Source organism: Trachypithecus francoisi, unplaced genomic scaffold (assembly GCF_009764315.1).
Source record: "Trachypithecus francoisi isolate TF-2019V2 unplaced genomic scaffold, Tfra_2.0 Lachesis_group2, whole genome shotgun sequence".
Taxonomy (NCBI): domain Eukaryota; kingdom Metazoa; phylum Chordata; class Mammalia; order Primates; family Cercopithecidae; genus Trachypithecus; species Trachypithecus francoisi.
Genome location: NW_022681465.1, coordinates 71,212,735 through 71,239,411, shown reverse-complemented (window position 1 = coordinate 71,239,411; position 26,677 = coordinate 71,212,735). Strand labels below are relative to the sequence as shown.

Below are 26,677 nucleotides of genomic sequence, written 5' to 3'. Positions count from 1 at the left end.
CTTAATAGGAAAAATTACGGATAATATAGTGCTGGTCTTATTATTGAGTGTGCCAGGTTATACTGGACTCAATCATTTAGTTTAGAAATATACAAAATGCTTACCAAAAAAACTTACCTGAAGAATTGTTGTGTCTGTAAGAAGTTGTATCTCTAGCAATTCTGATAAGCTGCTAACAATGTCACAAACTTTGTTATAAAGCATTACTATTACTCTCTGCTTATGGGTAGAACATTTAGCCCGTTTTGCTTTTGAACTTAATAAGCCTCCTAAAGTGAAACAAATTCAAGACAAGGAAAACATCAAGTTTTAATAATTTTTAATAAACAGTACTCAAATTGTTTTTTGAATTAAGAGAACACAATTTTTTAGCTACATAAAAACAGAATCCGGAAGATAAAGCTTTTTATTTATTAAAATAGAAAATTACTCTCTAGAGATATTCTATTAGAAACATTCTTGCACCAGATAATCTTCAGGGGCTATTAAATCCTTGTATCTAAAATAAGATAAAATATTATTTTATCTTGATTTCTACTTTTCTCCATTGGAACAGGATAGTAAGATTGTATTTCCCTTTAAATTAATTTGCAATTATACAACAAATCATCAAGTTCATTATTCAGGATCCCAAGTTTGACCTTACTCCCTTCAAATGTATACATTTCATTGTTCATTTATAAAGGTTAAGAACAAAAGGAGTATTTATCTTGAATCAATCCATTTTGTAGACAACTGCTTTTTTGGGTAGATTAGGGGGAAATGATAAATGAAACCAGAAGGTAGCATTTTCTGAGATTTTCCCTGACAAGTAGAAATAACTTCTATTACATATAAGTAGTTCCTAAAGAAATTATAATTGAACAAGTACTATATTCTAGTCAAATCCATAATCAAAAATCAGTGTTTATTACAACTTATATGATTCAAAAATTTTGGTGCCATTTTAAGTCCTATTTTGACTCATCTAACATAGCAAAAATTTACAATAATTTTGATATTATACGGACTAACCTCCATGAGGATCTAATCTGTAAACAGGATCATACTGAGGATAAAGTGTATTCTGCAAATGAAATTTAGTGTACTGTATAACTCTTTCAATTACATCCTCAATGTACACAGCTTTTGGCATGTTAGGGGATGTCATAATGTTGATAGTTGTAAGACAAGCATCTGCTGATTTTGTAACTCTCTCCATAATAAGGTCTCTCCATAACCTTTCTTCTTCTTCAGTATCATTATTCTGTAAAATAGTACATTGTTAATGAAATGGAAATAAACACATTTATAGGTTTAAAATATACATTAAAATTATGATTTACTTGATTTTCACTGGTGGAAAACAGTGTTATGATGTGTGTTAATTCTTTAAAGAATATCCAGAATGAGGTACAAATACCAATACTACTTTGAGCACGATTTGTGTTTCAATGTTTTCAAACTTTATATACTCTACCTCATTTCACCACTAGATGACACCCTACTGACAAAGTTATAATTATCTTTATCCTTTGTGTGCTTTATCTATCACTTTAACTGTATATAAATTAATTTTGTGTTTTGGGTATAAACATTATGATAGTTTAAAAACTTTATAAATTCTGCTTGCTGCTGTGATAACAAAGCAAGTTAATGACAAAGGGTAAAGCCTTACTTAGTACTAAAATGTTACCGACAATCATTCCTAACACCTGCTTTTCAACAACACTGTTTCTGAAACTGAGATTAAAAAGTAGTAATATGCAGACTAATGAAGACATTTTTTAAAACAGATAATTTAAGAACTGACAGAAGACCTTATTTTAATTTACATGTCAGTAACTTGACATTGCAATTAGGAGTAATCTCACTGTTAAAGTAAAAATCCTTCTATCACATCTTTAGTTATGAAATATAAACTATATTATAGGACTACTTCCAAATATATCCTATTCAAAGCTTATACACTGGGAAAATGAACAAAAACACAATATATAATATGTAAAGCAGACAAGGCTTTCTGTTCAGTAATGCCTAAAAACTCACAAAGCAAAGATAAAATAGCTTGTCTTGGATGCAAACATTGCTGTTTGTTTGGAAGAATCAGTTAAGGAGGTTCATGATTCATGCCAAACATTAAGGCTATCTACAAAATATTACATACTGTTACGGTTTTTTAGGAATGAAAGTAATTTCCTTAAGGCTGAGTCAGCCAGCTCTCCAGAACTCTAGATTTCTGATGATTACCACAATTTCTAGGTGAAGTATCTAAATAACTTATAGACTAACAATGGAGTAGATTGTTACTTTAGGTTTCTCTAAGCCCTTTGTTTCTGTGATGCAAAAAAGTAGTTTAGAGAGAGGGCACTTAAAAATATAAATATACTTAATAATCCAGAAAACTACCATCTGAGATTATTTTTCTACATATTTTATTCCAGGAGTGTCCAATCTTTTGGCTTCCCTGGGCTACACTGGAAGAACTGTTTTGGGCTACATATAAAATACACTAACAATTACGATAGCTGATGACCTTAAAAAGAAATTGCAAAAAATCCTCATAATGTTTCAAGAAAGTTTACGAATTTGTGTTGGGCTGCGTTCAAATCTGTCCTGGGCCACATGGGCCAGTGGGCCACAGGTTGAACAAGCTTGTTTTATTCCATGGAGATAGATCTCCTAGCAATCCTATGGCTTTTGCAAACACCAAGAGCATTTCTCTCATAAGACAAAATGAAATCTAGTGCTTGTATTAAATATACATACTACATATGTATACATGAGAAGTATATATATCAAAAGTGTTCAAAATGGTTATTGCTAGATTAGAATATAGCTTTTTTGGTGCTTTTTCTTTTGGACATTTTCTACAATAAATATGTTACTTTTATAATCAGGCCTTTAAAAATAAAGAAAATTTGGCCAGGTGTAGTGCCTCACATCTGTGGTCCCAGAGCTTTGAGAGGACAAGGCAGGAGGATCGTTTGAAGCTAGCAGTTTGAGACTAGTCTGAGCAACAGAGTGAGACCTTGCCTCTACAAAATATTTTAAATAATTAGCCAGGCATTGTGGTGCATGCCTGTAGTCCTAGCAGCTTGGGAGGCTGAGGTGGAAGGATCACCTGAGCCCAGTAGTTCGAGACTACAATGAGCTATGACTGCAGCACGGCACTCCAGCCCAGGAGACAAAGCAAGACCCTGGCTCTATTAGGAACAGAAAAAAAAAAAAAGAAAATTTATCAACTCAGAACTTATTAAATGCCTATAAGCATTAGTGTTTGCATTTATTAATGTCAGAGATATCAAGATCAATTTGAATGCACATATAATTTACAGTCCACTACAATGCTAGGAAGGCAAATCCCAGGAAATTTACTTCACTCAATAAACCATTGCAACCATGTTGCTACTGCTTTTGATATAAACATATTAAAATATAGTAACAGCGGCAGTTAACATTTACTAACAAGTTAAAGTATGCCAGACACTGTTATAAGTACTTTACATGAATTAATTCTTTAATCCTTTTAACAACCCTTTGAGGTAGGTATAAAAATGGTATATAAGGAGTAATGCATATTAATTAAAAATTAGTATACATTCAGAAATCATGATAAAGTTTCTAACTATGTTATTTCTTCAGGAAAGGTCAACAAAAAGAATTACTACCTATCATCTCATAAATCAAAAACAAAATTTAAACATTCATACACTTACATAAGGAAGAGCATAAACTAAAGAACTGTCCCTGAAATTGACAAAAATTTTCATGTCTTTACTGTTCTTTATGGCAAAGCTGTGAATTGACAATGTGTAACGTTAATTCTGAATTACTAAAAGTGAAGTTTTATTAGCAATGCTAATGAATGTAACTAGTAATTCATGGTAACATGCTCAAATTAATGAAATGTGAAATTTCCCCTGCACATGAAATCTGTTGGTGAAAAAATTCACATTAGTCCCTCCCTAATGCACAGACAGATTCCAAGACCTCGAGTGCATGCCTAAAACTACGGATAGTATCAACCCGATATACACTATGTTTTTTCCTATACATACATACCTAAGATAAAATTTAATTTATAAATTAGGCATGGGAAGAGATTAATGACATTAATAAAAAATAGAACAATAGACTGTAATAAAAATCATTCACCTACTTTCAGCTCACAGTTGACTGTAGGTAACTGAGACCGTGAAAAATGAAACAATAGAGAAGTGGGGGACTACTATAGATCTTAATAACATTAAGGATAAAATTAACAGTATGGATCTTAAACTTACATGATTTAACAAAGTAGAAAGCTTTGACCCATCCTGAATATTCTTCTCCAAGATATTTAGGACTTTCACAGTTTTGTCAGTTGAAAGCTAAAATAGCAACATAAATTCTTTTATCCATCACTGGTAAAAGTTATATACTATTCAAGAAACAATCTGTACAATTATTGCCTTTGAGCTATGGAGGAAATAGCATTGTTACCCTCTTAAAGAGTAAGAAAACTTTCCCACTTAGAACTTCTACTCATGACCCTAAATGACTAAAGCAAATGTCAAAGAAAAATGTAATGTATTTCTGCATTTAAGTAATCTAAATATTTGAGAAAAAAAAACAAAACTCTGAAAAAATTAAAGTCTATGCCCTCTTTCAATGCAGGAATATGAGTCTCTTTAGAATAATTTGTAGAATACTTCTTTTATTCTTTTGTAAAAAACAAAAAAATTCATTTAGACTCTCAGAGGTCAATGAGTTTTCTTTTTACTATTTACATAAATTTTATAATTTACCCTGAAAACCTTAAATTAATTTCAAATATTTCTATGAAGTAAATTTATACATTTTATTTTGGTGAGATACCTTATCCATTATACCCATTGCTTTTATTTTAGCGGATTCACTGCCAAGTTCATTAAGCTGATGTTTTCCTAATAGCAGTTCCTGAGGAATTTCATCATCATCACCTGCAAAATCAAGCCAAATAAACACAAACTTTAGGTAAACGAAATAGCTCCAAATGTCAAGCTTAACCTTCTAATAAAATTTTTAGACACACAACGAAACAAATAACAACCTAAGAGGCCTCTATATATAAACCTCAAGTAAACCCGGAATGAAAAAGGACAGAAACTGAAGTCAGATTTATGACAAAAATGGGAACATGAGATAGGTATCTTATCTTTACTACTTTAGATATACTCTTGACTCTTCTCAACCACATACTCTGCCTCAGGAGGTTGACCTGATCGGACTACATCAAGAGTCTCCCATGCCCTCTGGCTTTTGTTTGGGTTTGGCCAGTAGGGTGCCCTGTTAGAAGATCAATGAATGTAAGTAAGGTCAAGTATTTATATCTCTTACTCTTTGCTTACAAGGTCTCCTCAGGCTGACTCTGTCCCCTGACCAAAAGGTATTGCTTCTTTCAAGGCAGCCTACTCTACAACTTTTTTTCTTGCAGAATGAGTTCTGGTGACTTTTCTGTAGCCTCACTCTTTTGGTTTAAGGTTGTTAACCCTGGGTTCTGGTACTACTTTGCCTCCATCTTTTTAAACTGGTCTCTTTGTAAATAACTCCTCCTCATATTATCCTAATTTGAGAGTACCCTTTGTCCTTTTGGGACCCTAAATGATACAGAAGACAATTTCTCAGCATAGAATTGCAAAGTTTTAAAAAAGATGAAACTGACATTCTAAATAATCAGCAAACAAAATGATAGGCAAGTAATTCTCACAAAACAAATACTTATTTTACCAGCTGAAGGTGGCATAAGATTGTTAAGAATAGCTCTATACATTGTAAGCAGTGTTTTTATAAACATATTTTAATATTTATAGATGTAATCTTTATGTCATTGTAAAAGTAATATATGAATATAACATTAATCCTACTGCATTCTAATTGGTTTACTATTTTGGTTTGCATATTAGAATCTGTATTCCCTAAAGCCAGGTATTTGGGTTTTACTTATTTTTGCATCAATAGCACTTAACATACTACTGGCATACAGTAAGTATTCAATAAATATTGGTCATTAGAATAAATGAACAGAAGAATAGATGCTTATTTCTGCATATTTGCTCCTATCAGTACCTTCATTATCCAGGGCCTATTCAAGCCTCCTCACCTGCATAAAGACTTTTTTAATTACTTTAACTTACTCAGGATTCTTTAGATACTATTCAGACTTGATTAATTTATACTTGAGATTTGTACTAAAGTTTTTAATTTCTTGGTAACAGACTAGATTTGACTTCACAACTAGATTTCGTTTCTTGATAGCACGGAGCATGCCTCTGTATCCTCTGGAGTAACTGACAGAAAGTTAGACACTTAGGGTATGGGTAAATGTATTTTAAGTTGATTTTACCAAATGCAGTAAAATCCATATCTTCCAAATTATCCAAAATATTCTCTATCGAGGCTGTGAATCTCTTAAAAGTTGAAGAGTCCATCATTTCTGCAAGAGAGAAAAATACATTCATTATTCTCACATTCCAAGTAGACATGTGAAGCTGAAGAATATGAATAAAGACAAATTAAATAAACTAAAGTGTTACCTTCAGGTGTTAGTTTTGGTTCATATGCTTTCCTTTTCTTCTGTTTTTCTTTTTTCTTCATTTTCCTAGCAACTAAAATGAACAAAAAGAAGTACTGAAATGCAGGAATGACAACTTAAAACAATTCCATTTTTGTTTCTAGTTTTTTTCCTGAATGTTAAAGACTTAAACAATAATCACTGCACATAGAAACTACGTATTTTTGTCTTAATTGAAAATTAGTTGTTAATTAACTCATAAAAAGATATAAAATATTCTTCAAAGTTAAAGCCCTAAATTTAAATTGGTTTATGTAAGAAATCCGTTGACACTGATGAATTACCCTCACTAAGGCTGGGAGGAGGAGAATAATCTTCCATGTCAGAATCTGATGGACTTCGGTTTCGATAACGACCACCACCTGAACTCCTTCTTCCTTCATGAGAGTGGCCACTTCTCCTATGATCCCCAGAGCTTCTTCTGTCACGCTCTTCATATTCCCAAGCTTTATCATCATCTTTTTTATGTCGTTTCCTAGAGGCTAGAAGCAAATCCCCATGACAAATAATTTACCTCATTTAAAAAGATGATTAAAATTTGTACTTTACAAATGAACCACATGGGGAAAAAAATCTTCATTCCATAGGGACTAGGAAATTCAGAGTGATTTTGTCTATCCAGAAGTTTAAGTTATGATATAGAAAGAGTATCACTAATTTTAGCACAATCTACCCAGATTTTAAGATCTTTACACGAACTCAGTATTTATTGCTAATAAATACAGATAGAAAGGATCTTAAAATTAGACTATGGTGTTCATTTCAATGACATTTATTCAGCAAGTCAGTAAGGGTTATACCTAAACTTCAAGATTAATTGAGGCTGTAAAACAAACTATGTTTAGGAATTGGATGAAAAACAGAACCACCTTAAAGCACGTAGATTACTGATGGGGAGCAGGGTTTGCAGGAGAAGTCAACTTTTGAGAAAGTGTTACAGAATATGGGTAACCAGGTACACCATCAATTAATAGCTAAGTTAAACCCACAACTCAGTGATAAATTCCATAAGCCCTGGTGACCTAACATGACAAGCCTACAGAGATAGAATAAACCTGTACAGTTGTAAATACTCACATAATGAATTCAGTTCTCCAACAAAAGGCTTGCTTAAACCCAAGAAAAGTTTCTAAGCTTATGTATGCTTCATAAGCATGATTAGATATGTTACCTTCAATCTTTTCCCCATCATTTTAGCATTCTGCTAAAATGACCCATACTGACAGGAGCCTTTAGGCAGACCTGGCAAACAGATTTCATCTGCCACATCAACTCTCATCAACTGGCAATAGCTGCCTAGAATATTATGTTGAAAATAACTCTAAACTCTGAGAAAGCATCATAGTTCAGCAAGAAAGACTGATTAGAAATGTCCGCAGTAAGAGCTGGGGGGCACTATAAATGACAAATATTTACCATGTCTGTTCTAGGATGAAGTAGGTACCACCAAGTTAAAACCAGTGTAGAGAAATGTGTCCTACCTTGAGATTATATACTGGTTGTTGTTGTGACCACTTGCTGCTGACAATGATAAACTTTCTGGTCTGTTATTTGACTAGCAACTGCTCTTTTCTGAATCCCTAACTATGATAAATACACAAATACTTAAGACAAATGTTTTGCTTAAGTCCCCTACTTGGCTTAGATGTAAGGATGCCAACCTCTGGCCCAGGTGCTCTATGCCTGTGCCAGTGTCTTCATGTGTGGGTAATAAATGTCTATACTCTGGCTAATCTTATTCTTAAATGCTACCCTAACTATTCCTGTTCAAGAATCTAGTTTGGTTTCTGGTTCTGGACTCTTCTAGCCAATCTAGGGACAATATGGCAGGAAAAGGTCATTTTGTTTCCTCCTCTTTATGGTCATAGGCTTGGATAGCAAAAAGGTTCATATAAACCACAAATGTAAATGGATATACATATCTGGGATTTTCTTCATAATTAGGTATGAATTTGGTTATGAGGTATGTGAAGAGTGATACGACTGTTCCTCTTTTATGATTACAGTATGCTCTAGTACATTCCTTTAGTGACAACTTGTTTCACACACTAATAAGTAGGCTGTGTGTATGTATTTGTGAGAGAGAAACATGTCATTTCTATATAGAATTCCTCAGATATTTTTTTCACAAGTACTGAAATGCCTAAATTACAAGGGATGGCAACTAATAAGCAAACTACTTCAGAAAGCACTATTTTCTCACGGAGGCAGAGAAGGGGTCTTGCTATGTTGCTCAGGCTGGTCTCAAACAATCCTCCCACCTTGGCCTCCCAAAGTGTTGAGATTACAGGCATGAGTTACCGCGCCAGAAATTAGTATTTTACAACCTCAAATATGACCTGCTTTAGTCTTTGTACATTTTAATTAATTTCATAAATCCATTTCAAGCATTCAATCCTATGAGTAGAAAATGCTTGAAAAAACTTATAGTGGTTTGTAATTACATAGAATATGGTGTATTGGTGGTAACTATCCACAGATCTTGTAAATCTTTATTTCACATTCATCAAATTTTAGACAATTTAGATAAAAATGGGGTGACATTAAAAAAAAAAAAAAAACAACTTCCATAACACATTGTGTTATAACGAGGTTATCAGGATACCAACTCATTGTGGCTAGTTTATTCTTTCTTCATTTCTCTCATTACCTTGGAATAAGCAGGGGAAGGGAAAGGACTCAAAAGAGAGGTATGTAAAATATGACTTGGGTGTTCTCTCTCCTCTCTTTCCAAATTTCACCTATGTATCTCTTGAGCTTCTTATATCGCCCCTCTCTCCATTTCCCCCAGGTACCCAGTGACCTTATATTTGTGCTATGGCCATCCAAATCTGTGTAGCCCAACTTTCAAAGTTATCCTTCAACATTTTCCCCTAACCTTCAACAAAACTATTTCCTTGGTTTTAGATTTTGAGAAACCAATTTGATTAAACTGTTAAGTTTCAAAAAGTCTCTCTCTCTCTCTTTCTCGAAGCAGCATAATGCTTGCAACTTAATGTTCTCATAATAGTTTCACATTTTGTATTGTGCTATATTTTCACTACACTGTTTCTGTTGTGGTATAACAATTGGTTGTTTATGTGAACAACCATTTGGACTTCTTTCACCACTCAAATCAGTGGCTCCAGTGTCCACTTTTCTATAGTTACTCGTATAGAAATAAGTGAAGAAAAACAAGAAGCGACTCTTGACATCTCTTTAAAAATCTAGAGAAACTTTCCTTTCTTCTAGCAGTGGGTGAAGCTCAGGTTCTTTAAAATAAATATTACCTTTCAATATAGTTGGGCATACATAAAACAGGATCCATGGCTCTACAACGAAGCTACGTGCCTCCATAAGATGAGACAAAAGCTTTCATGATAGAAAGCAAGGGGAAATGAATGGTGGCTGCATTGGTGACAAACATGAAGGATGTGTGGCTCTACTCTCCACTATTTTATACTTCATGGAGATTTCTGATTATGTTATCCTTTCCACTTAACTGTGAGACAGCTTCAGGAATCTTTACAATTGAGTAATGCAGGCAGCCACTATCCGTCAACTGGATTTGAAATGTTATTTGAAATCAAACTGGAATTCAGGGACTCCTCCCTCTTGGCTATTCTAGATATGGGTGATATGTTAATTAGAGGGAAAGAGGCAGAGTGGTAAGGCATGTATATTAAAGGGAGTGAGTTCCTGGGCCCCATATTTCTTTTATCTTCTCACCTTCCAGAGCTAACCACATCCCCATATGACCAAAATGTCTGATGGTAATAAAAAAAATTAACTTTAGCCATTTTAATATACTGTGTGTCAATACATTTCATAATACAAATTATAACAATTATACATGATTAAATGTTGATTAAGTTTGCTGTATATTTTATTTCAATTTTAAAACCTTTTTCAGATTTGTTCAGTATTCAGTCTACTGCTCATAGCTCAAGAGCTCACAATTAAAAAAAAATCAGTAAATTAACATTAAAAACTTTGGAGGAGGTGAAGGGCTTCCATCAGCAATATACATTTAAAAATGGCGGCATGCATCTGTCCTTCCTGCCCTTGCTTGTCACACCTCAATCTATGGACACTAGGTGGAAAAGGTAGAACACTGGTGGTCTTCCCACTTCTTTTGGTCATTATGACTAAGTCAGTTGGCACACAAGTGAAGATCTCCCATAGTCTGTTTCCACTGAATGCCGTTTAAGTCAAACAAGGTTGCTGACCCCTCTTGGCTAGGCTCAATTCTCTTGCTCCAGAAGAAGGAAGATAGGGATAAAAGAGAAGAACTTTTTCAGTGGACCAGTAGGAAGACAGGCGAGGTATAGCAAGTCTAGTGCAAAGACAGGTGATCACAGTGTTGTAGAGAGGTAGCTGTGTAGTGAAGAAGCCAGCTCTGGAAAACAGTGAAACAAGGGAGGAATTCCAGGACACAGCTGGGCAAAAAGGAGAAGCCAGGTCCAAACCACAGAGATAATCTGCAATGTGGCTAATCCATTCATAATTTAGTGATAGTATGGTTTTAAATATTTCTTCATCTGGCTATCTCCTACGTGTCCTTCAAGACTCAACTCAAGTGTCACCTCTTCCAGTAAGCATTCCCTGAGCCCCCACTCTGATTTTGATGCCAATCCAATGTGTTCCCATAGCACCCTGGATTTACTGTTATCATTGTACTTTTATCAGCGTACTGCAATTATTTATTTACATATTTCCCCCATTAGACTGAAGGCTCTTTGAAGACAGGGGCCATATCTTACTTGTATTTTTACTCTCAGTGTCTAGCATATAATAGGAGCTCAATATATGTTTGCTGAATGCATACAGACACATACCTACCTGTGTTTTAAACTTAATTGTAGCTCATTTAATATTTTTTCTTGGTGCCAAGTGATCTCATCTTTCACGCATTTTTAAAGTATAGAGAAAAAAACTTACTATACTGTGTTATTAAGAATTAAGGTGACTGTGCTCTTGCTAAACCCCCAAATTATAAATGAGAAAAACACATCAACCTGCTTTTAAACTCTAAAATAATAACAAAGAGTTCTGTGATACTTACATTCAAAAGCTTCATCACTATCATTATCTTCATCTGAACTGATTTCAGCATATTTTGGCTTTTCATTAACTGTGCTACGCTTGCGTTTGTTCATTTTCACACGTTCACAAAGTGGCATGGTGGACTCAATTTCTGCCAGGAGTTCAGGGGGTAATTCTTTTAACACTGATTGATCTATACTACCTATTAATGAAAGGTAAACAAACAAACAAAAAAAAATGTAAATCTGAAGATAAAAGGAAAATTTTAACTAAATTAGCACAATAAAAATATTAGTATTTATGTTTTCTAAGTCACCTGTTTATTTTAACAAAACACAACTATAATACTCTTAACCTTAAAGTGACAATATAGTTAATATATATGTATGTGTACATATATACATATAATTATGTAACAACTTTAAAAACATGATACCACCATAAAAATGAAGGGTAATTATATAATAAATTTTTGATATAATGCCTTCAATTTGTTTGCATTGACTAAAAACTTTCTGAAACTAGAGATTCACTGACATTTGCAAGTGGATTTGCGGTAAGAGGTACACTTCACATTCTTGGTAGTACATAAATTTTGTTTTGTGTAGGTCTGAAGTAGTTTGAATCTAATGTTACCCCTCAATACAAGTGAGAAGTGTTGGAAGACACTTACCACTCCTCCTCCTTTTCTATGATCTTGGCAGTTGTGTATGGTGGCTGAGACAAGAGCTTTACATATGCTTTTACCTATCACTGTCTATTTGAGGGCATGGTAATGCCTTTAGCATTATGGAGAACTTCTTCAAACAGACAAATCAATATATACAATTTAACTGAAGACAAGAGAAACATGTAACATAGGATAAATAGACGACAAATATTTTAAAATATAAATGTCTGTAACTGAAAAGTACATTTCAAGTACTTTTAGAAAATTCAAGTTCCTATCTTCCCACGAAAGAGTCAAGACAATAAAAAATAAGACAATAAGAGCCATTATACTACTTAATCTTACACACATACACACAAACACACACAAATAGTTCTTATGAAGAAATAAACTGTGACTATCTTCCTGACAGTTTAAAAAATAAAGTAGAAGTAGAAAAAGCTACTTATTCAGGATTATTTGTCCTTAATGATTACTAAAGATGGCAATTTTAGCTTCCTTTACTTACTTTGAGTGGAAGTATAAAAAGAAAAATCTTACCTGATAAATTTTATGAATTGGGAGCAAAGAGTACCTTTGTGGTTTATAGCAGGAAATATTAGCAACTTACAATCAACATTAATACTATCCTTTATAACATGCAAATGATAATAGTGCTTATGTAAAGAATAAAAATCATGACAGAAAAGTAAATAGCTATCAAGAAGATTAAGACAATACAATCAAATAACTCAAGATGGAGATATAAAACATTAATCTTAATGGAAGAATAACCTTTTAATTCTTCTGAAACTTTTATTCAGTATCACAAAGGAGTTATTTCAGTAACTTTCAGGCTTCTGTTCTTCTAAGGACATGCACAGCAACAATTTTACCCAACAAACATGCAATACTCATGACTGGTAATATCCCAGACTTCAATTGCTAAGAATTCTAACTAATGTTGAGTTTAACTTCTGTGTCATTTTGAAATCAGGTAATATTTCTCTGTATTGGCTCTCTTAATTTAACTAGTTAAGTTTTATCAGTGAGAGTCTTTTTTTTTTTTTTTTAGAATACTGGTAGAAGTAAAAGAAGTCAACTTTAGCTTTGCATTGCGTATCTTCAGCCCCAAACTGAAACATTTTGCACCTCATTTAAAAGTCTTTGAATGAATATCTCTACTTCAGTATGTGTCTTTTTGATGGAACATCATGTTTTAGAGTATACATCTTCCCTTTTCCACATAACCTACATAATATTAAGTACATATATGGATGGTCAATAGATGCTTCTTGATTGCCTAACTCTGTGGTTCACAATTACTCATGTTCACTTACAGATGTACTTCCTGGATAGTTCCTGAGTTGCTACATTTGATAGACAAATGAGCACATTTCCAAAATTTTTAAGAATAGAAAATTTTTTTTTGCAGTATTTGAAACATTATGATCTTTATGGGTTTATAAATACAGATAACCCAAAGTATTTGACCTTTCATCCATCACGGAATTTTTTTTTTTTTTTTAAAGCAAATGTACCCAAGTGATTGTTCTGCTTAGATGAAGTTCACATCACAGACATACTGACTTGATACTAATATACCAGAATTAATATTTTCCTGCAGATAAACATACAATAATCAAACGTTATAATATGTACTAGTTCTTGTGCTCGCTCTGCAATGGATTATTATGTTCCCAGAGCAAGGACTCTGCTCTTTTTCTTTTTAAAAAAATTCCTCACAATAGCCAAACACAGACAACCTGTGCCTTATATCCGATAAAGCAGGTATCAACATTTATTAACAGTAGTTTACCCTTTCTTATTCCTTATGTTAACGAGAATACTATTAAGACCTCTAGTATTCTCTAGATCATTTTAACTTCTGTAAAACTTTGAAAGTTTAAACAACATAATTCAAAGGCCAAAAGTTTTATTTCTGAAGATGACCCAACTTTAAAGGAAAAAAATCCAGGAATCAATGTCTCTACATGTATCATCCTCCAAAAGTGAACCCTGTTTCATTTTAAACAGAATTGTCTATTCCACAGGTTTCACACATTTTCTGAATTAACCACATCCTTTCTTCCATTTCATGAAGCACTTTATAAATTGACTCTGCCAGGTCCCTTGATTACAAAGATAACAAATAAAATGCATGACTTTCCCATATTCAGGCCTGGGATCTTTAATATGACATCAAAGATCTGGATAACCCAGCCATCTGGAGGCTGAGATGGGAGGACTGTTTGAACTCAGGAGTCCTAGGTTGCAGTGAGCTATATTAGCACCACTGCACTCCGGCCTGAGCAAGAGAATGAGACTCTGTCTTTAAAAAAACAAAAGGATCCTGATTTGGATAACTCAGTTTAAAAGAAATGAATAAATAGCAAGTACTTAAAATTATCTGTATGACATACTTGGTTATGTTACTTCCCCTGAATTAGTTAATAATCCATTAAATACAAACATAGAGTCTTGCTATCTCTTAACATATGATGATGTATTTTAGAGATTGATGATTTTAGGGATTATTGTTGCTTGCCAAGTTATTTGTTCCTAAAAACTTCAGACTACTAGTGCTTTATGATTGTCTCTCCCCTAATTTCTTTTGTCCTAACTGCTTTATTCTTTAAATCAGATGTCTGAATTCCCATAAAACTTTATGTTATTGGCTTGATGAATAATGTCATTTAGTCACAATTTTGTGAGATACCAAGTTTTCAGTTCTGTACATATATTCCATTAAATACAGTGCACTCTATACTCTGGCTCTAATACAGCTAAAGAATACATTTACTCTAGATAAGCTACATTTTTTTTGTTTGTTTGTTTGTTTTTTTTTTTGAGACGGAGTCTTGCTCTGTCGCACGGACTGGAGTGCAGTGGCCGGATCTCAGCTCACTGCAAGCTCCGCCTCCTGGGTTTATGCCATTCTCCTGCCTCAGCCTCCCGAGTAGCTGGGACTACAGGCGCCCGCCACCTCGCCCAGCTAGTTTTTTGTATTTTTTTAGTAGAGACGGGGTTTCACCGTGTTAGCCAGGATGGTCTCGATCTCCTGACCTCGTGATCCGCCCGTCTCGGCCTCCCAAAGTGCTGGGATTATAGGCTTGAGCCACCGCGCGATAAGCTACATTTAAGCAATCTTTGATTTCTATTATAAATCACACAAATCAGCACTTGCCAGATTATTAAAACCAGAAATCATCAAAAGATTTAAAGTCCCCAAACATTGATTTGATAACAAAGTGTTTTGTTTTCTTTTTAAAACAGGAAAACAACTCTGAGATAGAAACAAATCACCTCAACTAATAAAATCTTTGGGGCTGAAGCTTTGGTCAATGGAAACAAGTCATGTTCAGAAAAAAAAACTAAGAGCCTTACATAAACCTCCAAATATTATAAATCCTAAACAAACAAACAAAAATCTTGGGCAGGCATAATGTAACAGTTCAGGGAGAATTCTTCCATTAATCTACCCATATAACACAGAAGCACCAAATGGATCTTTAACTTCAACTAGAGGTAAGCAGGGGCAAAAAAAAAAAAAAAAAAAAAAATTTCAATACTGCATGTAAATGATAATTTACTACTCATTATGTAAGTAACAACTTACTACTCACTACTGAAAAGTAGGGGGCAGCGATCAAATGATTCTTTCCTTGATACATATACACGGTGAGAAAAATAAATTGTGGCAGTAATATCTTTAAATTTACACTGAATATAAAGTGCAGATACATAAAAAGATTTGTTTTTAAAAATTGCTTTCTTCATTTAGATAAATTCAATTCAATTAGAAACTGAATGACTGTACATTCCTTTATATAAAAAACTCAGACCGATTAGCTTTTACTATAACAACATTCATTTTGGTCTTTATAACTGTGTAAAGCAGGAGGGAAATTGGTTTCTTTATTTTAAAAGTGAATGAACCAAGCTTTGAAAGGTTAAGACGTATTCAAGGTTTTGATATCAGTTCTCTTTGTACTATAATTTATAATAAGTTTAAAAGAGAATTTTTAAAAATTGACACATCAGAAGCCAGAAAATGCTAATATTTTTATACGTAAGACAGAGAGATCCACATTAAAAAACCCATTTTATTGGTATTATAATACTAGTAGGTATTCATACTCTTTAATTTCGCATCAGGCCCTTGTAAAGAAGGGTTTCATTAATTTCTTTTTAGGATGTAAGAGGGAATTCAGTATAAAGATTATTTCTTCATAAACAGGCACAGGTTCTTTCAGAATTAGTATTTGCTAGCTCCTTAGCTGTCAATCATACACCTATTTCTACAGATACAAGAACCCTACAGAAACTACGTTTTTGGGCTGGCTTAAGAGACAGAATGGAAAGGAGAGAGAACACCTCCAGCAAACTTTAATTTTTATAAAAAGGTTTCTACGTAATGCATTTCTTTTAAGCAATATTTGTATGAACAATCTATTAAGCATAATTTGGAACAAAAATTTCTACAAATGGAAATCATGAGTACAAATTTTCAAAATACTGCTCTAAAGTCACAAGAGCTAGATACAGATTATGCCAACTTCTGTAATAAACTTTCTCCAAACATTTCCTAAAGATATCACTGATATGAATGCCTTTACAGAAACTGAAAATTTGAGTTTTTTAGAAAGGTATTTTATAAAACTGTGCAAATGAAGCAAAATAAATTCCCACTGCAGCATCATTAAATATTATTCAATACTACAATCTACCTTAAAGAAAACATACTGAAAATCCTCAGTTTAGGAATTAATAAACTATGCTATAAATTCACTCTCAGAAACAATACTTTAAAACTTGCAGAAGCTGAGGATCCTAAACACAATTTAACTAGACTGGTTCAGTGCTAAGTAAAAGGCAACCAGCTGATGACAGTGATCAGCATTTAGTAGTGTAACAGTAGATAATTGAAGTGACATAACTGTCCCTAGTAAGGCCTACAATCATTAGCTCATCAAGTGAGCAATATAGGCTAATCACTACTGACTATTAAAGCTGCCAGATACATTCCCAGTGAAGACTACTTTCAGAAACTGCTTTACTCTTCAGTTTAAAGGATGATGTCAAATAACAAATAATACGGATATTTCTCGAAAGCACTGAGTCCACATAATGGAGAATGATATACTAGTTGGAAAGAAGAAGGGGGAGAGAGAAGGAAAAATGGTTTCCTTAGACATAAAGCTATTTTGAGACACTCTGGAATTAAAAAAAAAAAAACCCCAAAACAAAATCAAATGTTTGTAATTACTGATACTAAGCTGTTAATAACACTGAAGGCACATGTTAGTTGATGATTATGCCAATTTTTTTTTTTTTTTGAGACAAGAGTCTTGCTCTGTCACCCAGGCTGGAGTGCAGTGGCACGATCTTAGCTCACTATAACCTCCTCCTCCTGGGTTCAAGCGATTCTCCTGCTTCAGCCTCCTGAGTAGCTGGAACTACCAAGTGCCTGCCACCGTGCCCAACTAATTTTTGTATTTTTAGTAGAGGTGGGGTTTCACCATGTTGGCCAGGCTGGTCTTAACTCCTGACCTCAAATGATCCACCTACCTTGGCCTCCCAAAATGTTGGGAGATTATGCCAATCTTAAACGATCTCATAACTTTATTATTTTAATTTAGAGACATTATACATTAGGGTAATATTCTAATAAAATTTTTAACAATAAAATATTTTTTGGCATGTAACATACTGATCGAAGTATATTTTAGAAGATATTTGAAGTACTTAAAAAGAATTCTACAAAGGGTTACGTTGCCTGACTGCCCCCTCCACCCCTCCCACACAAGGAATAAACAAGGTGATGGAAAGATAGGGAAGTTGACAAAGCAGGATAAGAATGGGAATAATATTAATCCCATGTTGTAACTGCTGTAGATCAAAATAAGTGTGATAGAAAAACTAAACACATAATACTATAAGCAGGTTTTCTTTGGATCTTAACAAAAAATCTAGGTAGTTGACAGGGTGAAGAAAGTTACTACAATATTTAGGAAGCAGGATCCGAAAAATAAGTAACTCTTGAGCTAGGGTGTATTGATGGGAACATAAAAGATGACTATCTAATTTTAATGTGTACACAAAAGCTTTTCCTGAAAATGGTGACAACATCGTCTCCATTCAATAGGCATTAAGTATAATTTTATTATGTATGAAGTATTTTGTTAGGTACTAGGGATATAGACATATTGCCACAGAAATCAAATCAAATGTAACAATGCCACTTTACATTTAACATGCTCATACAAAAGACAAAAATAAGTAATCTAAAATAGGAGTAATAAATCTGTACCTCTATCACACACTCAAAATTTATCAGCTTAAAATATATACTAAAGAATGAATATTTTCTATATGAACAACTGGTAAAATATTTAAAAGATGGAAATTTATGGCTCTTCAATTTTGGTCCTAGGAACCAACCATAAAAGTATCCCAGCAATATTCAGACTAATTCCTTTACTCAGAAAATCATCAACACATCAAAATGTGATTTTCTGTGAATCTCCAAATAAAATCCCAATATATACTACAAAGGGTCAGTAATCTACAACTGTGCTTCATGTACATGCAATTAAAAAAATCCACAATTAACCAACTCTGCTATTTAAACTGAGTAGCAAAAATCTAAAATAAAACCAAAATTAGAACATTACTAAAAAAAAAAAAAAAAAAAAAAGATACGGATCCTAAGACATAAAAGATAGCTACACGGTATCCTGAAATGAATTTAAGCACTGACATAGTATTTTTTGATGAAAAGGATTGTTATTGTAATTGCAGTTACATTAATATATGTGTATACATACACAAACATGCACATGTACACATACATACACATCACTCAGACACCCAGATAGCTTACTTACATACTAACATGACCATATCAGGTACATACATCTGCACTAAAAGTATACTATCAGAAACGCATTTTGGTGCTAAAAACTTATTCATAGGCCATATTACTGCATGTGAAAAAACCAGGTGAAATAATATAGCAATTACTAACTAAAAGCTATATTCACTTCTGGATGTTCTTTAAGGAGTTGTAAAAGACTCTTTGTTAGAACAGAGTTTAGAAAGCAAGGCTAGGGTAAGCTGAGAGGGGAGGGAGAGAAAGATGGTCTAGATCAAAGGAACAAGAGGGTACCACTTTCCATCTTTCACCTGACTCTTCTAAAATTGTATAGCCATACTCTTTAGTTTATAAATATAAGCTACTCCCAAACTTTCACTAAAAAATTTTAAATAAAATCTTTACCTAAAAGAAAACAATTCTGGTGTTAACCCCCGCATTCTACAACCTCTTTTATATTAACAAGTAACTCTGAAAAGACGCATTCCAGTTAAATAAAAAAGGCTACTTAATAATTGAGGCTGATGTCTTAATTGATTTTTGGTAAGTCTAACTGCTATAATTTAAAAATTAAAAGCTTCACTCAACACAAATATTAGTAACTCAGAAGGCAGTATTTTTTCATTTTTATAAGACAAAATCAAATAAATTAACAGTGAAGAAATGAATGTTGATGAACACCAAGCAAGAATAACAACAGATTAGCCACAAGTCATTCTTTGAATAGAGTTCTTTATAATGTGTTTTCAAAGAATTTTCTTGGTAGACAAGTTACAACAGCATGTTATGAAAACAATAACCACACACTTTTTATATCTCCTAATGCACTGCAGTGCTATACAATACAACTTTCTGTGATGATGCAAATGTTCTGTTTTGTCCAATATGGTAGCCAATAGCCACGTGTGACTACTGACAAAATGAACTTTCAATTTTAGTTAATTTAAATTTAAATAGCCAAAAAAGGTAATGGCTACCATCTTAGCCAATGCAATTCCAGATTTCATATACTTGGTTATATATAAGTATAAATCTAAATTCTTAATAATTCTCTTTCACAGAAGGAAAACTCAAAATCAAATAAACTCTCAGTTCTATTGCCTTCACTACACCTCAATATATTTAGACTGCATGGACATGGTGGCTCACGCCTATAATCCCAGCACTTTGGGAGGCTGAGATGAAAGGATCACTTGAGGCCAGGAGTTCGAAACCAGCCTGGTCAACAAAGCAGGAAGACCTCATCTCTATTTAAAAATAAAAAAAGTTATTTTAAATACTTGTGTACAACGGGATACAAAAGTATATCTTCTGCACAAATGGTCATTATTTTTTGGCACTTAAGACATTCTTCTCCCTTTGGAAATAATCTTACTCAAGTAACCAGAGAATTTAACTCAGAAACCATGCAAAAATAACCAGTCCCCCTGCCTCCCACAAACTTACAATTTAACCAAATTTAAAAAGTAAGTACCATTCCCTATTACCTTTGCATAAACAAGGACAAAAAGATATGTTTTAAAAATATAAAACATATTTAACTAACCATCTCCCCCACAAAATGAAAAATAACCTTTTATATAACTTTCTAAACTATACAAACTATTCATCGATAATTAGCTCAAACACAGGTCTGTAAGAATATAGTATTGTAAGACTATAGAGTTTTTAAAGACAGCTATTGTAATACAACATTCACTTGATTAACATAAGAAATAACGAATATAAGAAATAATTAAACAGCCAAATAACTTATCTCTGTGTAACCAAATAGCAGTAAGATTCATAACTACCTTGAGTAGTGGGTGGGAAGAAAAAAACTGTGGGGAAAAAAAAATTCACTGGAAACCTTTATCTATACTTCTGAAAAAAATTTACTGTTGTTTGACATAGATGTTATATTTTCATGTAGTAGCTTTCTAATTTTTGTAAATTTCCTTTTTAATACTTATTAACCTTAGCACTTAAAATCGATTATATTATAAATGACATCAGTATTCTTACCTTTATTTGACTTTGATGGTTTATTCTTGATAGGTTTAAGGGAACTTCTTGATTTGTCCTCTCTATCTTTAATAAGTTTCTGAACATCATCCAAAGACAGTTTTTGTAGAACAACTACAGGCTTAGCTCCTTTATTTAGATCTTCAACTAATCCTATTTTTTCTACTTTGTCTTTCTGCTCTCCTTTCATTTCCATTTTCTTTGTTTCCTGAGTAACATTGCCATCTTTATCCCTCTTGATTTTCGGAATGACAAAATTTTTCAATGCACCAGACCTGCCCCCCAACAAATAACTTGGAAATTCTGCCTTATTGTCAGGGTGTGCTTTATTAGTGTCTACTTTACTCTTGTTACCCTCTGTCCTTTTGTCATCTTTACTATTTGGTGATTTAAAACCAGGTTTATCAGATCTTGATTTATTAGAATCTCCTTGTTTAACACGAGGACTGTCAGGTCTTGATTTTTGTTCCCCAGAAGATGGTCTTTCCCTTGAGTCCCCTGATTCATGCCTGTGTTTTCGTTCTAGTTTATCAGTTTTTGAACTATCAGATTTAATGCCATGTTCATTTCTACTAGAGGATCTCAATGTTTCTGGTCTTCGAACCCTAGACTGATCTCCTCGATGTCGCTCTGATTCACCCCTGTCATCTGATTTTTGTTTATTATCATGGTCACGTCTTAGTGACTCAGAAATAGATCGCCCATCAGGTCTCTGCTTTAAGGTTTCAGCTCGTTCTGATTTTAACCGAGGTGAGTCAGATTTAATATCTTGTTTATGTTTAGACACTTCAGGTTTTTTCTCCGTAGATGGCTTTCCAGAATCCCTCCTATTGTCATGCCTGTGTTTTGGTGTTTCAGGTCGCCCTTCATTTTTTTGCTTTGGAGTTTCAGGGCGGCTTTCACCTTTTTGCTTTGGAGTTTCAGGCCTTCCATCACCCTTCTGTTTTGGGGTTTCAGGACGCCCTTCACTCTTTTGTTTTGGAGTCTCAGGCCGGCTTTCACCCTTTTGCTTTGGGGTTTCAGGCCTTGATTTTGTTGTTTCTGATCTGCCATTATTTTGTTTGTTGTCATTTGGTTTTGTGTCAGACAGTCTATTTTCATTTTGTTTAGGCTCAATTACGGTGCTCTCGTTTTGTTTGCATTCAGTTGTTCTGCTCTCATTCTGTTTAAGTTCTTCTGTTTGGGTCTCAACTTTAGTTTCTAACTTATTTTCAGTTGATTTTGTCTCCACCAATCGGTTTTCATTTGGTTTAGATTCTGACAATCGACTTTCACTTTGTTTCATTTCACTCTTTGAAAGCTCGGGATCAGACTTTTTTTTAGGTGTCTCAGGATGGTTTTCTGGTGTAGATTTAAGACTTCCAATAATATCTTCCTGAAGAACAGAAATAGGTGCATCATTACATTGTTTGATTTCTTCAGGCTTTTTTATGGAGTCTGAATCCTGAGTTACAGAAGCCTGAGAGTCCACTCTTCCTGCCTGATGAAGATCAATGCTAACCATTAATGCTGGCCTTGACCCATTTCCCGTAGAACCCGTCTCCTGAGAAGCTGGTCTATTACCTCCTGTAGCACCCCCAGCCTCCTGTGGGTAAGAATCTTGTTTTCTTTTTTTCAAAGGCTTATCTGAAATTTAAAGATAAATATTCGATATCAGTAATAGATATGTATTCTTATCTTATTAAAAACCCTATGGACGTTGTTTATCTTTTTTAAGGTTATGTTTTAAAACTGGATAAATGCAAATGCACATATGCATACATAAAATAGTAAGCATGAATGACACAATACTTTGAAAACCAAGGTTTGAAGAAATATGCTTGAGAAATTTCAATAAATACAGTAAAAAGAATTTAACTGCATACTCTTTAAGGATATAAATAAGTGTAAGAATATAAAATGAATAGAACTTATAATGTACCAAATACAAACATATATTTATGTTCATAGATGTTAAAGATAAATCAGATTCTTTTCCTAAGAATAAAACAACCAGTTATAAATCATAAAGTCTCATTCAGGTTAATTTTAACTGTTAGTGAAAAACTATAAAAAGCTCCAAATCTGCCAACATACCAAACAGGAAATATAAGCTTTTACTGTATCTAAGATAAGTATGGAAAAAAAGAAATAAAATAGATACCATACCATTGGAAAAAAATGAGTTTAAAAAATGAATTTAGTAATTTGTCATTTAACTTTAATCAATAATTCAAATTCTTTAAAGTGTTAAAAGAGTGAAAGGAGTTTAAAAGCTAACCACAATGTTAGATAGAAGTAAATTTAAAATAAGGAAGCAACAGATACCAAAGGTATAGAAAATTTAAAATCAGGAAGCAACAGGTATAAATTAGAATCCTGTCTTAAGCAACTTCCACTGAAGAAAACTGTTCCTACTCTTCGACATAAAGTTATAATGTTCTAGGGGTCTATTCTGGTCTCGGAAAGAAATAATTTACAGTATTATTAAATGTAAAGACACACGACAAACACAAATTCACCACTGCAATAAAATGTGAAGGTATTTTTAACATCTATATATTTCTGTGTATGATTCCATTTCTGACTTATGAGGGTGCTAGGTCATTTTCTGTAAATTAAATCTCCAGTTAGGTCTTGGGAATGGTTACATTATAGTACCTTCAGGTTTGGCTTCCTTTTGTTTATTTGCTGAGCTTGAGTATGTTTTAAAAGTCATTCTTAGTTATTTTAACAAGACAATCTCTAGATTCTCTTGTAATATTCACTAATGTGAATATAAGGAAGATGGTATCACAAGATTAAAAGTCAAACTGACAACTGAAAAATGGCTCCTTATTGTTAAGAGAACCAAGTTGTGATTTTTTTTTCCTAATGGTAATGCTTCTTTTATATAGCAAAGTTCCACTGTTTTCTTTTTAAAGTGGGAAGTAGCAGTTCTTGCCAGTTTAAAATATAATCAAATGTAACTGCAATTTAATTAAGATATTTGTTAGTTATATTTTGTAAAACGAAGTCCTTTTGCTCCTTCAGTTATTCAGTCAAATCTAACACCACACATGCTCCATTTGTAAAACACCACCATAACAATTCTAAAGTATAATATATTATCATTAGATTGTTTCCACCAGCTAAAACTAACATGGTAAGAATTTATAGGAAGCTTTCTACGTCAATACCTTAAAAAAGAAATCAGAATACTAAATTTATATTTATCGAATCCTCTTTTAGAATGTTCTGCCATTCAAAAATCATCTTTATGTTTTTTCATAGGGCAAACCAATTGATATCTCATAAGATGATTTATCAATTTATACTCATCCCTTAAACTTTTATAAGAATCTAGAAATTCAAACAGTATAACCTAAGCTTTCTATATTTTTGATGAATTATGCTTTGTAAAAGTAACTAAAATGGTAGCCTAATCATACTTAAGATGTACAACGACATAGCTCTCTGGCATCTGAAGATTAAAGATATCTATGGCTCACTCTTTTATGCAGTGTCTTCAGAAAAACATTAGCATATCCTAGAGGGCTGACTTTTAAAGGATTCCAAAATACTCAAGAGTTTATATATTATTAACCTCAATCCGATTTACCTTAAGACATTAAAATGAAAATTTAGCAAATACAATAACAAATATCTTAATTTCAAAGAAATGATATATTTTTATTTAAACTACGAATCCTATGATTATTTATAACCAAAAAATGTATGAAAGTATTTGCACACAAGTAATTAAGATTGGGAAACATCTTACCATTTTTTTCCACTATATATAAAATGCTGTTTAATACAAAATTTTAATCGTTCAACTACCGAAAAGTACTTTACTCCTGTAAAACCTGGAAAATTTTCATTATTGTGGCAAGGATTCTTAGATATGTTAAGAGGATGTATGTTCTGATTCACTTGGTCTGATTCAATTCCACCACGAGCTTACTCCTTATAAAGCGCTCTGACTCTGTACAGGTCACTTTTGTTCAACCACTTTTGTTATGAGTCTTCATTACATCATAACCACCTAATAATCATGGAAAGTCATCTCTATGAAGAATCATTCTTGTATTTAGGACAGTGATTACCTGTAAGCCCTCTTCAGCACTGGGAACCATAAGATTAGCTATTAGAATACATATATTCCTAAAGAAAATGCATACAAAAGGATTATCGTAATCTCAAAACCAACACTTGTCATCAAGATGCTGATATTCTCAAAATAAGATCCAGCCCTTACAGAAATTCTGAACTCAATTATGCTTACAAGAAAAACAAACTACACCACTTACTTAAATCTACAAGTGATATATGAAAACACTTAAAGCAGAAAGCACAATAATTGTGTATACATGGTAGCCAATTAAGTACAATGAAAACACACCACCCCTCAACCACAATAAAAGCTGAGTGGCTAATTGTCCTATTCCTTGTACCAAATCCCAGTCTCTTATTCCAAATGACAGTAGGTAATAACTGACTTTTAACAAGGGCTATAGTGCAAGAATATTGTAACATTATATAAACATTAGTGAAGCTGAGCCATTCCTTATACTTGCTAACATGGAAAGTGGACCTTGGGAAAAGATGAAATAGGCAAAGATGAACAAAGGAACCCCCTCTTTGATAAAGGAAAGCAGAAATTTTCAGCACATGAAAAAGGTATTAATATCTAATGACAGGTCATCCCAGAAGCAAAGAAAGATGAATAGCCTTTTAAAATTAATTTATGTAATTACAGACACTAAAAGTATGAACAAAAAGATTGAGAAAATGGTCCTTTTGGAATATTATAAAACATTAGGTTACAAAGTTGCTTTATCAGTGTATATATAGAATTGCTCAAAGAAGAGAGAACAGGACAAAGGGACATAAATACCTAACAGCTAGACAAACGTCCTTCTTGTGCAGAACAAGGGTACAATAGGGTCTGCCACAGCCTAGGTAAAACATTTCTTAAGACTATTCTATCCCTTTACTTGAATTCCACAAATATTCTACATTTGTTGAACTTTCTAATCTTATTTATAAGGTATAGTGTTATTGATTCCTGGTTATTGAGTGGAATATTTCTCTCACAGTAAATGAATATATTGGCAAACAAACTTATAAACTAGTAGGCCAGACAAATAGTCCTGCCTGTTCCACAGCACCAGTAACACAACAGCTGTAAAAAAAAGTCCTCAGTACCAAATGTTTGAATACATTAAATGTCGATTTTAACATTTAGTCTTTAATAAGTAAAAATAATGGTAACTAGGGACAAATTAATTTCAAGGAAGTATTTCATCTCTTAAGGGCTCTAAAACCACCACTTCAGAAGAATTTTGCTTTTATTTATGACCTCACCTACACCCTTGGATCAATATACACACTTTTAGTCATTGCAAAATCTCAGGGTAACTTCTTATATAACAAATACCATCCCATCACACAATGCAGAAACTGAATGCAATATGCCAAGTTCAAATCAAAAGGGTTAGGTGGCATCTAAGTTTCAAAAGTTTTCAAATACAGTCATGTATTGCTTAACAACAGGATACATTCTGCGAAATGCATTGTTAGGAGA

The 26,677-nt window shown here is 33.2% G+C and overlaps 1 protein-coding gene across 4 annotated transcripts in view; it reads right to left on the bottom strand.

Annotated features, from left to right (window-relative positions):
• NIPBL (NIPBL cohesin loading factor) overlaps positions 1-26,677 on the bottom strand; it is a 196,286-nt gene that overhangs the window by 58,472 nt on the left and 111,137 nt on the right. For 3 of the 4 annotated variants that reach the window (XM_033179374.1, XM_033179376.1, XM_033179375.1), the window contains 9 exons: positions 21,130-22,755; positions 11,619-11,801; positions 6,859-7,056; positions 6,537-6,608; positions 6,347-6,436; positions 4,840-4,943; positions 4,266-4,352; positions 1,015-1,246; positions 118-269 (listed from right to left, as the gene is read on the bottom strand). In XM_033179374.1, coding sequence (XP_033035265.1) covers positions 118-269; positions 1,015-1,246; positions 4,266-4,352; positions 4,840-4,943; positions 6,347-6,436; positions 6,537-6,608; positions 6,859-7,056; positions 11,619-11,801; positions 21,130-22,755 — 2,744 coding nt within the window. The remainder of the gene's footprint in view (positions 1-117; positions 270-1,014; positions 1,247-4,265; positions 4,353-4,839; positions 4,944-6,346; positions 6,437-6,536; positions 6,609-6,858; positions 7,057-11,618; positions 11,802-21,129; positions 22,756-26,677) is intronic. The other variant, XM_033179378.1, reaches the window with a different exon arrangement.